Consider the following 14410-nt stretch of genomic DNA (forward strand, 5'->3'; position numbering starts at 1 on the left):
TTCACTTTCAATTGCGGTACCTTATTTATCGGACGATTATCATTGGCAGCGCATCAGTAGCGGACGCAGCGGGGAAAAAAAACGGGAGCGCGCGACGTTTTGTGCTCTTTTGAAATGAGGTTAGGGCGTTGGACGTTCGCAACATGTTCTCCCTCCTTACAATTGCAACCGTGCTTTTACCAGTTTATAGCTTTTTCTGCCGTCATGCGCCATTCGATTTACTATTGTATAATATTCCTTTTGCTACAGATGTTTACCACTGCCTGTGCAACAACGGCGGCTGTTTTCACTGCTGCCCTTGTTTCGCCATTCTCAATGTAAACCTCCCGGAATAAAGTATACCATTAATAGAAAGATAACGAGCATCATTTTACAATGACACAAATAATTTGAGAAAAAACAAGAAAGGTTGACAGTCTATCGAATTATATATTCCAAGTTAAAAATAAATTGCGCATCGAGTTCATTACAAGGTGCGTATGTCCTATGTCCTTCTGTCTATTTATACGAACGCAAGGGTATGATCATTTGTGTGAAAACGGACAGCTGTTTATTACCCTTCACATCGGCGTTCTCCAACCAGCCATACTATTCATTTCACTTTCTTTTTTTTTTTTTTTTTTAAATATATTTTGACATAAAAATGTTAAAAAAAAAAAAAGTCTTTCGCTCTGTTAACAAACTGGAAGCCCACGCCGAAAGAATTGCATGCGCCCGCCTGTTCCAGCTATTTTTTTTCCGCCCCTCAGACTCTCCGTCAGTGTCCATCTTTATACTCCGAAGTTCTAGCCATATAGCCCTTTTCTCTTAACCGGTCAACTGGCTACAATCGAAATTTCTCTAATCTGAAAATCCAAGGATTTAAAATACCGTGCGTGTTTCCCCTCTCCGATCTCTGTACATTGTACATTTATTTGTATTGATAGATACAAATAGGCGCTTGGTTCCGCTTGGACAGCCCCCAAAAAGAGATGGATGAAATGCTTCATTTGAAATCACCAAACAATTGACTAACCTCTGATCCGCCATTGAAAAGACGAAGAAGAAGAAAAAAAGCAGCAGTCAATCTTCCTTTGAAGTGGCGGCTCGTAGAATGAGGCGATAGGAAAAAGAACGTAAATTTTGTTTTGCTTGAAAAATGGAAATGGGGAACACACGTAAGAAATACGGAGCTGGTTGAATCGGATGGAGAAAAAAAAGCGGAAAATGAAGCCAAGGGGGAAAAGAAATGTTAGTAGGAGGAGCTTGAGTTTCTTTTTTTTCTTCTCCCCCCTCTCTCTCTGTGTTTCCTAGCTCCGTGAGACTCCGTTATAAAGCCAGGTCCTTTCTCCCGCTGTTGTCCCAGTTGGTCTAGCTCATCCTCCGAGTCTTGAAGTTGTCTTGAGCAAACATATTTTTTGGTAAAAAGAAAAAAACAAACAGTGATTGTTGGTACGAACATTTCGCAGTCCAAAACGAGGTAGTTGTCACTTGGACACCGTTAGAAAAATCGGGCCATTAAGACCACCAAAGTGAACATTTAAAACACGAAAGGTAAGTGAATCTGTCCTTACATTATCAGGATAAGACACCATGAAAATGAAACTCGGGTTACAATCCTACTTCTCTCATATAGTTAATGGGTTCCTCTTAAATTTTAGTTCCAGCATTTATTTTTCGTAAATTGTGGAATCCTTCTTTTTCACGCTAAAAATACAAAGATGTAGGCTACATTTATTTCATAAAGGTGAAGTATAGTCGAGGTGAGTGACCGGCCCATGATTTCCAGCGTATTTTCTTGAGGCTATCAATCAAAAAAAGGCAACAACAACACAAAAATAATAAGAATTTGTCGTGGTGCCGGAAAACGGCATGTGTGTAAGTAGCAACTTGTTCACCAACTAGTTGCTCGTATCATCACGGTTCCGCGTGAGAAAATAGCCGGCACTACACGGGGCCAGTTGAGGCCGGACTGCAATAGACATAGTTACGTTGATTGCTATCATTGTGGCTTCCATCAGATTTTTTTGTATTTCTAATTCTTCGTGTACTATTTCAAAACAACTCAAAGTAACCACTTCATGTGAACCCATTGGCTGTAATAGAGACACATCGCCAATTTCTCAAGTCAGTTAACAGTTGCGTAATGGGCCCAAGTAACAAAAGTAACACAAAAAACAAAAAACAGGAAGACAAAATAAAAAGAAGTGATTAGATGCGCCAATGATAGCCGCTAAAGGTTCGGGTTGACCAGTCAGACGTTAGTCCAGCACGCGACGTTTACTTCTGGGCCGCGGGACATTCGTATAAAGTCGGTCGTTGCCTCTTTCTCAATATTTTTCCCCTCTCCTTCTGCTTGTTGTTGTTCTTTTCGAGCTGTCGCGGGATAAAAAGAGCCGATACCTCCCCGAATATCGACTAACTCTCTCCATTCTCTCACGCGTCACCTGCTGACAGGCCAGCAATGTATCGCTTTGCTGGCCAAGTACCACGATTCCGATGTTCGTTAATCCGAAAAGACTAGCGGAAAATCGTAGGAATGTTGGGTCTCCGTTTAGAGACAAATTTTAACATCGTCAATCAGGATTGACGTGAATAAAAGACTCGGAGCGTGTCACGCTGTTCTACAGTTAAGGAAAAAAAAATCGTCCAATTGAAAACCAAAAGTGAAATTTTTCTTGGGATCGGTTATAGTAAATTGAAGTAAATTCAGGAAAAATGCAAAGGCGGATAAAGAATATGTACCATCGACTAAGAAGGCAACCTATTTGACGAAAAAACAAAATTTCATTGGGATTTGATTCATTTGTTTTCCCATTTTCGAATGTCACTTAGTCAACGTCTATCCCTCGCACTGTCCGTTTTGCGTTCGATCCTTTCTTCGTTGAATTCTAAATGAGCTTTCTTTCTCTTTCTGCCCCCAAGTCATATCATAATGTCTCGCTACGTTCCGATCGGCACGCCAGCACTCTCTCTAAATACATACACGTAATTCTTTTTCTGTGGGCCCAAATGTTTAGAGAGTTCACCGTCCTTGTTTGTTTCAAAAAGGGCGTTACGTTTCTTTCTTAATTCGTGGAATCCAAATAAAAATCGAGAGGGAAAAAGTAACAGTGCGATCTAATGTTCCCATCGACAGAACAGGTAAAACGTAATGGAAAACTTACATACGGAAGACAAAACTTCGCCTGATGGGAGGCGTGCGGGAATCGGCTTCTTATGGCTGCTGAAAAATCACGAAATCGACCGGTCTGGTGGTTTGCTACATCTCCCACCGTCTGCTCGTACTGTACTGTCACTTGTTTTTTAAATTACATAATAGCAGACAAAGTATTGTTGTTTTTTTCAGACAGCATTGTCGTTCTGTTTTGATTCTCGTGAGACAAAATCGAGTTATTTTGTTTCAAAATCCGATGATTTAATTTTTCTTTTCAATTTCCTACCCCGTTTTCATTTTCCTGAGATGGGAATTATAAAGAAAGTAGCTAATCTGCTGAATTGCATTTTTTTTTACGTGAAAAGTTCCAGGAGGTCATTAAATCCCAAAACACTGAGATCTTGCCGTTGCAATTGTTAAAGATTATAATTTGAAAAAGAAAAAACCAGAAAACATATGTGAGAAAAAAAATAAAGAACTTGGATAGGATCTTATCGCAATCAACGTTCGCATTGTGATGGATCATGAAACGTAATAAAGAAAACACGAAAGAGACACAAAAGAGAAAAAGGTGACGAAAACTTAAGGTGACAATTCAGCTGATGACCGATGTATTGACAACAAGAAAGGCTCTACGACAGAAGGAAGAACGGGAAAAACGAGAACCGGTGGTATCACCATTGGACGTCCATCATTTCTTTCCCTGCTTTTCCTTCATTCTTCGATGGTTTTTATGATGATATATCAGACAAAAAGGAGAAAGAGGGAAAGGACCTAGATGGACCATGTTTTAATACCTGAACGCTTTGATGTTGGCTACTGCTTCTCCCCACCATGTTGTGTTTTTCTTTCCTCCCTTTGGTTTGAGGAAACCGGGTATGTAGGTCATTCAACATGATGGCCCGTGCCACATTCAGCCAGTGGGCCCGTGAGCAACCGCCGGTACAATGCCAGTCCTCTTTCAACGCAGAGAGACAAAGAGGTCTACTTTTTCGCCTTGACCCTCGCTTCTTCTTCTTTTTCTCTTCTCGATAACACGTGCAACACCCCTGAATTAACACATTTTGATGGTCAAGCAATTGAATATCAGTTTGGCCGAAGGAGAATGTTGTTCCAACAAAGCCAGCCCTGCGAGACATGAGCCACTGATAGTGTATTAGATACGATCTCATTTTATTTGTTTTGTTTTTTTTAATGCTAGCTTTCTAGGTCGAATTTCTTATGTTGGATATTCCAGCACAGACAGGATGTACTGATGAATATTAATGGGATGAATACCTTTCACCCTTTTAGTTTCTTCTTTTTTCTTTACCTTTCCTTTCTTTCTTTCTCCAATAGCTCCGGAAAGTAAACTACTTTTGCCACACATGTATCGTAGCTCCAATCGGGCAGCTTTCAACCGGCTCTCAAAAAGTTTCTGCTCCACACTGACAGAGACCAAAAGACGCCAAAAAGACAGACAAAAAAAAAACCAAGAAAGAGAAAAGTTCAAGATGGATTGATCTAAAACGCTGGCACTTGTCTGCCATTGGCTTTCCGTGGCCGACGAATAATTGAGTGTAGAAAAAGAAGAAAGAGAAAATAGTTCAGGTGGTAAAAAACTTAAAATAAAATACTGCACAATAATCGAAAGCTCGCGCAGCTATTCCGGTTGGACTCGTAGCCAAACATCTTCATCCACCTCCTTTTACCTGAAGGCTATATACGGTATTGCTATGGTTTTGAAGGGTGAGCTCTACCTGGCGTTAGCTTACATGAGATAATTTCACAGCCAAGGGATATTTAAGAAATGTAGAAAGGGAGAATGGAGAAAGTGGATTCCAATGAAAGGTCCAACATTTTTTTCTCTTTCTTTTCCTCAAGAATGTAAGCATTTTCTCCTGTCACTTGTTCGTCGATAAAAGTAACAAGATATTGAATGTCTGCATGCAAACGAGTGGCCCTGCGGCCATTCATTGATGTTGACCATCGCAATCATTTGATATACACTTACGGAATCTTTGGCATCCTTGGCAGTAAAAAGGATAACTGATGATTGTCAGAGACTCGTTTTCTTTCTCTCTCTAGTCAAACTGCAGAATAAAAATTGATGTACCAACTACTGAAAAGCGTTGTCCATTTGCTCAAAGTAATTGAAACGAGTTCGTCGCCACCAAGCGAACAAAATTTTTTGTAACAACTAAACATGGATGTTACAAATAAAGTGGAAAAGCAATTTCTTCTTTAGAATTAATAATATCCGGCAGCCATTAATAATAATTACCACTGTGACCATGTATAGATTACACACACTGGTATCATTGGACTGAACGGGACAACATATGCGCCATCCGCGTGTGTTTGTTGCTTTTTTATCCCGTCGACTTTGCGGTCAAGTTCGTTATCACTTTGTCAAACGCCTGGTATGGAATTGAATTACTTGAATTACCACTGTGCAGTACCGTTCCGGCTGTTGCTGGACGTTGTACGAAAACAAAAAGAATATCCACTTTCGCTCTTTTCTCAGTCCTTTTTTTTTGGGGGGATTTTCTTTAACGTGCGTAATCGTGTATAACAGCTGATATTGTACGATGAGGATATTTCTGTGAGGGCACTGACCACACTCTCTGGTCCCGACCGAAAGGGAAATGACCAGTTCTCTCAGCGCGCTGGCAGCAAATGAATCAAGGCGATGGCAACTGTAAAATAATTCTCCCTCTGCTGTAGGAAAATAACGGCATTTTTTCTTTTAACGACAACTTTAATCATTAAACTCTGTAGCACTATATGATTTTAGTAGAATTCTTCGGTTTTTGAGGATCGATTTTTCCTGAGATTGTGCAACCAATCTCCTCTTACTAACTGTGGACGATTTTGGCCATTAATTAAAGGCAACTGTGGCTCTGTGGCACCGTCAATAATATCTAAAAAAAAAAAGATATAGTTGGGAAGTATGAAACAGAAAGGAATCGATCATGTATAGCGGTGTGAAGAACTTTCGCCATTATCTGTAACACGTTCTTTTTTTTTTTCTCTCAAAGCTTCCGCTATTGTCTGACACGGTCAATTGACTTTTCAAGCGATCCGCTTTCCCCTCTGTAAAAAAAAAGAAAATAAACAAACAAACAGCCGTGATGGCGGTGCTGTTAATAGCCGTTCAAAGTACGGGCACCCAAAAGGAACCCCATGATGGATCGTATCTTATACGACGACAGTTGCGGTTTTGATGGGAAAGAATCGTCTTCCCTGCACCGTAAACTGACAGCAGTTCTCGTACATTATACGCGTACGAATTATTTTAGTGGCCGTGGTTGTATGTAACGAGGCGGAAATCTACAGTCCTTTCGTGCGCTGTCCGTTAGAAACAGTGAACTCTCAACACTCACGTCACTTTGTAATTGTTGTGAAAGTGTCAGGGTTATTATCGAACCGAGTGTAAAACAACAGTGGGCCATCACCACAAAATGTTGTGATTTCAACGTAGAAAACGTTTAAAATCCTTTTCTTGATTTTTATTTTGTTCCCGCAGTTGCAAATAATTGGGCGGACCGACGAAAGGACATTCCTGGTGTAGTTGAACAATTCTCACAATCGCAATCAGGTAAGATAAAAATGTGCAAAACGCTATGTAACGCTACTCTCACTTAAAACAGCGGATATAGAAAACAGTTATTCCGCGTGCGGAACCTGTAAAGAAAAAGGGGACGCCCAAATGTCGCAAATATTTCTTGAACTCTCACGAATTTTTGCCTTGAAAATTTCGAAAATTTTTACCTCAACAGAAACAAAAGGGCAGCAGCGAACGTCCATTTGGAATTCCGGACATCACGCAGCAAGAGAAAAGGCAGAGAGCGAGAGAAAGAGAGAGCACAATGAGGCTCTTTTGGCAGATCATCGTCTTGTCAGCTGTTCTTCTCGAGGCCGGTAAGTTGATATCGACATCTTCTTTTATTGTTATAGACGTGCATTATTGCGACTCATTATTCAACATTTTCTCGGTCGATTTCTAAATGGACGGAGAGGGGGAGGTATTCGGTTCGGTTTCACGTCGTGACCAAGTGGAAAAATTTTCCTTTAACAAAAAACGTTTGACTTGCTACCAATGGGATGACGCCGCTCGATTTTCTGAGAATTATTTAGAAAACAAAAAAAAAAAATAAAATAAAAAAGTCTGCGAAAAATCAACATGGTCTACCGATCCTCCTGTATGGGTGTGTCTTGCGTTTGCCGCTCACAACTTTCTCCTACTATACATACGACGTTATAGGCTTAATCGGTACACGTCTCCAACGTCTAGTCGTTAAAAATGGGCCTCTACAAAAAGTTCTCATCACTTTCACGCCGGCCGTGCACGACGTACGTTTTGTTTCCTCGTTCTGATTGAGAAAATCTAATGATTTCAAAATAGAGGGGAGGTGGGAAGTGTAGTAGTAAAGCTAAAACCCCTTAGATAAGCTGCCATATAAAACGAAAGAGAAGTGAAAGTGACTTGACAATTCGGATTCTTTTGCGGGCCGGTTCGCAAGTGCGAATCAACACGCAACTACTGCCACTATGCTGTACCCGAAAAAGAACAACAATCACGACGACTTTTAGGGACTTACAAAGTACACACACGGAGTCAACTGCGTCGATGCAAATCGTGACTCGGCCATTCAAATGACGATGGTAGTAGACTATATCAAGAAAAGAGTCAGCCATTCTTCATCAAACAATAGGTACACATGCACACAAAAAATGCACATCTTCCGGCCTGACGAGATGGTAATCACGTTGACAAAAGAAAGGGAACGTTTTTCTTTCTATTAAATCCTTTTAAAAGAAGCAAAGACTAAAAAAGGGAAAGAAAAGGCTGTTGTCGTAATGTGGGCTTTCCCGCATTATCGACCGCGACTGTTTTAAAGTTCGTGACACGACCCTATGACTTGTATGCGTCTTGAACTATACGTACATGTTAAACGGTCTCCAAGCCAGACTTTCGCTGCAACGAGCCTCTCTTCATTGTTGGCCACGAGAAGAACTAAGGAGCTGCAATCAGTTGGCACCCAAACACGAGAGTTTCCGCTTTCTTGTGCCAAGCACGACAGAAAGTGAAGTGAACGAAATGGCTGATTCAAAAGTTAACAATTCGATTAGAAATCGCACACGAGAAAGTCAACAACAAACCAATTTAGCAATTGTCAAGCACAGGTAAAAAAAAAAGGTCAAATGATTTGCGAGTAGTTTCTATGACATCTAGCGGTTTCAATGACAACGAACGAATCCCCCATCCATGGCAAATTCGTTTTGCCATAGAGATGAATATCAGAACGGCCACACGCAAGATAGAATTCCAATCATTTCAATCCCTTTTACGGAGAGGAGGAGACATGTTTGCCGGCTGATTTTCTGTGGAGATACGACTTTTCTTTTCACGTATTCACTTTCTCCGTTTTCTCTAAACGTACGGCAGAAGCCTACCCGTAAGTAGTATTACAAAGCCGTACATAAAAACTCACAATGTCATGTCTTCGTATTATTTACGACGCACATATACCCTACTATAGAGACTCTTCCATGTAGGAAATACGTAAACTTTTAAACCTTTGCTTTGTCTTTCAATATCCCTCCAAAAGTCGTGAAAGATAATAAAAATTTTTTTTTTTTCGAATCCTGAAGGGGCTCCCTCCGAGAAGATTATTCGTGTCTATGTGTAGTAGCGTTTTCTCTTCTGTTCCAGCAATTTCGAATGGACGGGATGCTTTAGCTGCTGGACGGGGGGGAAAATAGTAGTATAACTTTCTCCTGCTGTTGTGGAAGGGGGGTCAACCGACACACCTATTACTTCGTGACCTGGAGCAACACAATGGTAGTCTCCCGTGTCGTTTTCCTTCCCTGTTGTGTTGCGTCATCATCAGCAAAAGCGGACAATAGCGAGCGTGGGGAGTTAGCAACCAAAATACATGCATTCATGTAACACACGTGACTCGACAAATCGTCAACCAATGCAAAATAGGAAAGAAAAGGCTTTTTGTTGTCGTCTTTGTCCACTGCGTTTTGCTTGAACAGAAAGGATGTAAATGTAAATCCAAATATTTACGACCTTTCATGCAGGTAAAGATCGCGCCTTGGCCGCTTCCAATGCGGCTGTCAACGACAATGGCTCGCCGGGCCATCAGGTGTCGCTCTCGGCCACCACCACCAAAACAGTCTACGGTTTCTTGGATTTTACGACTATCGTCAGCGACACTATGATGATTTTCAAGCCAAGCAAAGCTGCAGGTACATAAGTCGTCGTGTTCTTCATTACAATCGTCATATTAACTCAATTGAGAACGGCGTTCCAACAGGTAACAAGGCGAGGAACGCGTTTGGATCTCAACGAACGGCTTCCGTCCTGTTAAACAAGTCCAACAAACCAGCTGCGATTGGCAGTCGAGCGAAGATCGAGGCCAATCATCCAGTTTTGGAAGCGTCGGCAACTGTCCAGCTGACGGACGAAACGCGGGCGGATGACCATCAACCGCACGCTAGGAGCGGATCGGTTCAAGGTGGTGGACGGTTTAAACCGAGCAGACCACGTACGTCGATTCCATCGGAAGTGAACATCGAAGGCAGTCTGCTCAACTTCGAAGAAGCCAGCACCCAAGCGACGCCTCGCATTAAGACGTCGTTGACGGAACGTTTGAAAATTCCGCGTCGGCAGACGACCGTGGAAGCCAAAGCAGCCGACTCTGTCGTGCCATTGTATTCCGTAATCAAAAGCCACGTCGATGTCAGTTCCAGAGTCGACATTCACATCGGCGGATTGCCCAAGGTAAATTAATTCGCCTATCCGATTAGATAGTGAAAGTCGTGGAAATTTAAGGTGCACGTACTGCATTTGATTGGCCCCTGATAATTGAAGCGCACGCCCTGAAGCCATTTGGGCTCGATTGGCTTCTACTTCCGTTTCCAGGACTCTGCGAAAGCGTGTTAGCTTGAACGAATAACCTGAATTTCATTAAGAACTGGGCATATAGCCCAGACATCAGTTTGGAAATTACCCAAGTTAGGTGACACCATTTCAGTTCACGTAAACAAATGGGCCCCCCCCAAAAAATAGCTAACAAGTACGAGAGGCGATCCAGTTTAAAAATAATTATTCGATGGAAACTGGAACGAAATTATCAATTGTTTTTTTTTTTACCTGACCGATCACCTCGTCGAGTTTAATGAAGAATTTGTTGTAACCATGTCGCCTTTCACAGAATGACAAGGGAAAACAAAACTTTTGCCAAGCGTAGCATCGGATGATAGGCCCATAGCTATTTTCCATTCGTTGATAACTTACTGCATGAAATAAAAAAGAGATAAAAAAAAAAGGGAAAAAGGGAAAAGAAAGGCGGACATGATTTACAATTATTCTGTTTCTCTTTTCATCCTCTACGGCTATTTTTATTTTCCCCATTTTTACGGTAGGGAAACCGCAGTAGAGGCGTTTGCGGATGTCTTGTCATTTCCATGCGGATAGTACAATAGCAGTTCTCCTTTCCCTTTCCGATTCCTCTAGCCAAAAATATATTTAAAAAAGAAAAACCTTGGCCCTTTTGATTGTTCCTGGGGTCGGTTTTTGACGTTGCGTGAGCAATCCGAATATGACTTTCTACTGGAATACTTTGACCTTCCCGTCTTTCTCGACCGGAGAGAAGAATTGTTCTCGTAGACTGGTTCAGTAGAGTCATCCGTCTTGATGAGTAAGGAAGTTCACTAGATCTGAAAATCTTAGAAACCTAAAAATATAAAGGAAGATTACAGAACAAACTGGAGCGTGACTTTCCTTATTTTATATTTTTACCTTATGCCTTTTTTCTGGCTTTCGTGCGGATGCCATCAAGTCGTGAGCTTCTCTCTTGACGACGTAATCACACACTCGTAGACAGACTGTCATGCTGTTCAAATTCTTTTCTTTTCTGACGTCTCAATTTTGTGTTTTGTCGGCCCAACAGGTGAGTGGATCTTCGCTCGGAAGCAGATTCTTACCCAAACAGGTAGAAGTCAGGATGGAGATGAACATGTCGCCGCCGACTAAGCAATCTTCTTCAGCAGCTAACGTATTGCCACCGGGACAGAGTTTAGTGTCCAGAACGGTCGGTACACGTATCCAAAACGGCTTGACCACCATCCACGAAACGTCTGTTATCGGGACAACCATTGATGGCCAGTACGCTCATTTTGTACAAAGCACGTCCACCGTTTTCCAAGAACCGACGGCAACCGTTAGCGCATTCGCTCCCGGCCGCTCGGGAAGCGTAGAAGTTGTCACCGATAACGTAGTGACAGTATCTGTTGCTAAGCCGAAAAACAACAAACAGAGCAGCAGTGGAAACAGCCCGTCTAGACCGTCGACGGATGCCGACGATTTGGCCCATTTCGCATCGCTCCCATCGCTGGAATCGCTCTTCAAATCGGTCAGCACTCCAACCCCGACAAACGCGGAGGAAGAGCTCATCAAAATGGAATCCGAGGTAGCCAAAAAGAAGACGCCGGAGGTAACTGTTCAAGAAGATTCAGCCTCCGTTGTTATCCACAAATCGTCTCCACCATCGGTGCCCAAACCTTCCACGTCACCTAGCGGGAATTTGGAAAGACGGGCGGGATTAGCGTCTTCTCCGAGAATTCGTGACACTACCCCACGGCCGCAACGTCCGGATGAGCAGCGCTGGCGCTACAGTCCTACTCCTAAACCTAAAGTGAGCATCCAGAGGACGTCGAATGCATCCGGATCTCGCTTCCGGGAACGCGTGGCCAATCAAAACAATCAGCCATCAAGAGAGAGCGAATTTGAAGATCATTCCGGGTCCAACAATAATGACCAAGAGCGGGAATCGCCCGATCCGACGGAAGTGATCACCTTGCGCGTTCAGAGCGTGACCCCGGAAGGTTACAGCAATATTTATTACGAAATTGCCACTGTTAAATCGCCTTACATCATGCGACTCGGTGCCGTGCGGAATACCCGCTACGTGACGCTGACCCGCAGCTACACTCGACTCATCACGCCGACACCACCTCCAGCAGTCATTGCTACAATCGATGATTCCGATTACAGTTTGCCTGACTACGAGCCGGAAGCGTTACTGGAACCGAGCCAACCACTGCCGGACCCAGAAAATATTTTAGCTACGACCTCTCCGTATGAACAAATCCTGAAAGAATCCAGCGACACAGCCACATTACCGGCCATTATCGTGGCTGCCACAGAAGTGACGAACGACTACTCGATGCAGACGGTGACGGAAACGTTCAGTACGACAGAGCTGATGCTGAAGACATCCGATTTTGCCTTACCAGAGAGCCGGAACGACAACCCACATGACACTGACCCAGTCGTATTACATCACGAGAGTCGTGGTGGCCGTCAAAACAGTTCCGCATGAAGATCTTTATGGATTCATTCCCAGCAAAACGCTGACGGATATCAGCACCAATTTGCAAGAAGCAGGTTCTGAACATAACGAACGATTGTTACCCGGTGAGTTAGAATTCAGCGAAAATGATGAATACTCCGATCAAGAGGACGAAGGCCCTAGGAACGAGAAGCGCGTACCAGCACCGCAGGGCTATTCATCCGACACGGATTTGTCCAGCATTGGACAGGAATTCGATCTGTCTTCCGTAGACAGGCCTTCACCTCAAGTAGATTTGGAACCAAGTTTGGTCGATACGGCGGCTGAATTCACTACTAGACTTAGCACTCCACCTCTACCGAATAGCTTCCAGCAGCTGGAGCCTTCCATCAATGGCAATGTGCCACAGCAATTACCGTCCGGACAAGAGACGCCCATCCTGTCTCCCGAGCAGTTGCAACAACTAGCCTTGTTCCGCTACATGAATCCGTACGCAGCTGCTGGTCTGCCATTCGGCTATCCAGGACTACCGGGTTATGGAGCGGGCAACGTTGGCGGAGGAACTCAAGTGATAACCACAAGTAAGCCAGTGGTGAAAACGTTGGACGTCATCCGGACGGAGACTGTGCCCATCTGGAATGGAGTCACGACAATTTACAGCACCATAACAAGGACGAAAGGAACGACGGTGGTGACAGAAACCGAATACGGAACAGCAACGATTACAGCGCCCGTCAATCCGCTTTTCCCCGGCCAGCAGTATACGATCGTCAGCAGCCCAGTGGTGACGGAAGTGACCACAACCAGCACTGAACTGCGCATTTATCGAATCATCTTCCGGGCGCAGACCACCTACACCACCGTCACATCGACCACCGTTTTCCCGACGATGGTTACCACATACGTATCAAGTACCGTACCCATCCAGCCGACCGCATTCCCTGCTGGATTATTTCCCGGATCGTATCCGTTCGCTGCCTTTGGTTAAAAACAAAAAGAAAAGAAACACGATTTATTGATATAAGGCTTTGATTGTGCATCGTCTTGCATATTTCAATTAAAGACAAGCATAACTTTCTCTCTCTTTTTTTTTTTAATTGTGCGTGAATGTATTTGTCTTTTCTCTTTTTAACCAGCCATCATCCACCTAAATGAATTTTGATTATAACTCTGTCCCAAATTTTTGCTGCGTGAACATTATGTGTTTGTATATATTTTAATGTGCCGTCTGTGTTGTGTTTCTTATCCGAAAAAAAAGAAGGCTACCCATGTTTTCCAGGTAGACACGCCTTTACCCAACTACTCCTCCTTCTCATCACCACCAAGGATGACACAATTATCGTTCGAGGTTCATCATTATCTCTCCTTCTCTCTGTCCCTCTGTCTCCATCTCTCTCTCTACAAACGGCGTCGTTAATTTCCCACTTTCTCTTCGACTTTTTCTATTTAATTTTTTTTTTTTGTTCTCAGAAGACAGGGGATTCTTTTGACGAGTTTGATGACGAAACTAAAAAAGAAAAGAGAGGGAGGAAACGCAGCTGACACGGCTGGATCTTTCAATCTGTTGGCAATAATTTTCCCACCTTTTTCTCATTCCCAACTCTAAAATACAGTATTTTCAAAAGAAAAAGCGCGCTGGTCGCCCGCGCCGCCATTTTTAACTGACCGCGAAACGTCGACAAAAAGAAATATAAAACTGTTACTAGGTAGTTGACCATTTAGATGAGCTTTAAAATAAGAAGGGAAAAAAAAAAAATGATTTCTAACTACATAACTGATATGAACAAACTTTCTATTCCCTATTCTCATCCTCCCACTTTTCCCCATCTGTTTCTTATCTCAAAACATTCGATTCGCCCCATTTCTCTGGATGCAGAGATGACATACAATACAACGAAAAATCGGTTATTGATTGCGAGTTTGTTTT

The 14410-nt window shown here is 42.9% G+C and overlaps 1 protein-coding gene and 2 long non-coding RNA genes across 3 annotated transcripts; 1 reads left to right on the plus strand and 2 right to left on the minus strand.

Moving 5' to 3' along the window:
• Positions 1 to 1321: 1321 nt before the first annotated feature.
• LOC116932076 lies at positions 1322 to 14395 on the plus strand. Its single transcript, XM_032939796.2, is given in 7 exon segments — positions 1322 to 1533; positions 6645 to 6716; positions 6898 to 7039; positions 9209 to 9376; positions 9445 to 9911; positions 11083 to 12411; positions 12413 to 14395. Coding segments are annotated over 5 exon segments (3075 nt in total). The 5' UTR covers positions 1322 to 1533; positions 6645 to 6716; positions 6898 to 6987; the 3' UTR covers positions 13472 to 14395.
• Positions 1635 to 5611, minus strand: LOC123477151. Its single transcript, XR_006652502.1, has 2 exons — positions 3147 to 5611; positions 1635 to 1951 (listed from the first exon to the last, which is right to left on the minus strand). It is a non-coding gene; the product is annotated as an uncharacterized LOC123477151 (long non-coding RNA).
• LOC116932079 lies at positions 9911 to 11087 on the minus strand. Its single transcript, XR_006652501.1, has 3 exons — positions 10932 to 11087; positions 10494 to 10866; positions 9911 to 10426 (listed from the first exon to the last, which is right to left on the minus strand). It is a non-coding gene; the product is annotated as an uncharacterized LOC116932079 (long non-coding RNA).
• Positions 14396 to 14410: the final 15 nt, after the last annotated feature.

Source organism: Daphnia magna, linkage group LG10, assembly GCF_020631705.1.
Source record: "Daphnia magna isolate NIES linkage group LG10, ASM2063170v1.1, whole genome shotgun sequence".
Taxonomy (NCBI): Eukaryota; Metazoa; Arthropoda; class Branchiopoda; order Diplostraca; family Daphniidae; genus Daphnia; species Daphnia magna.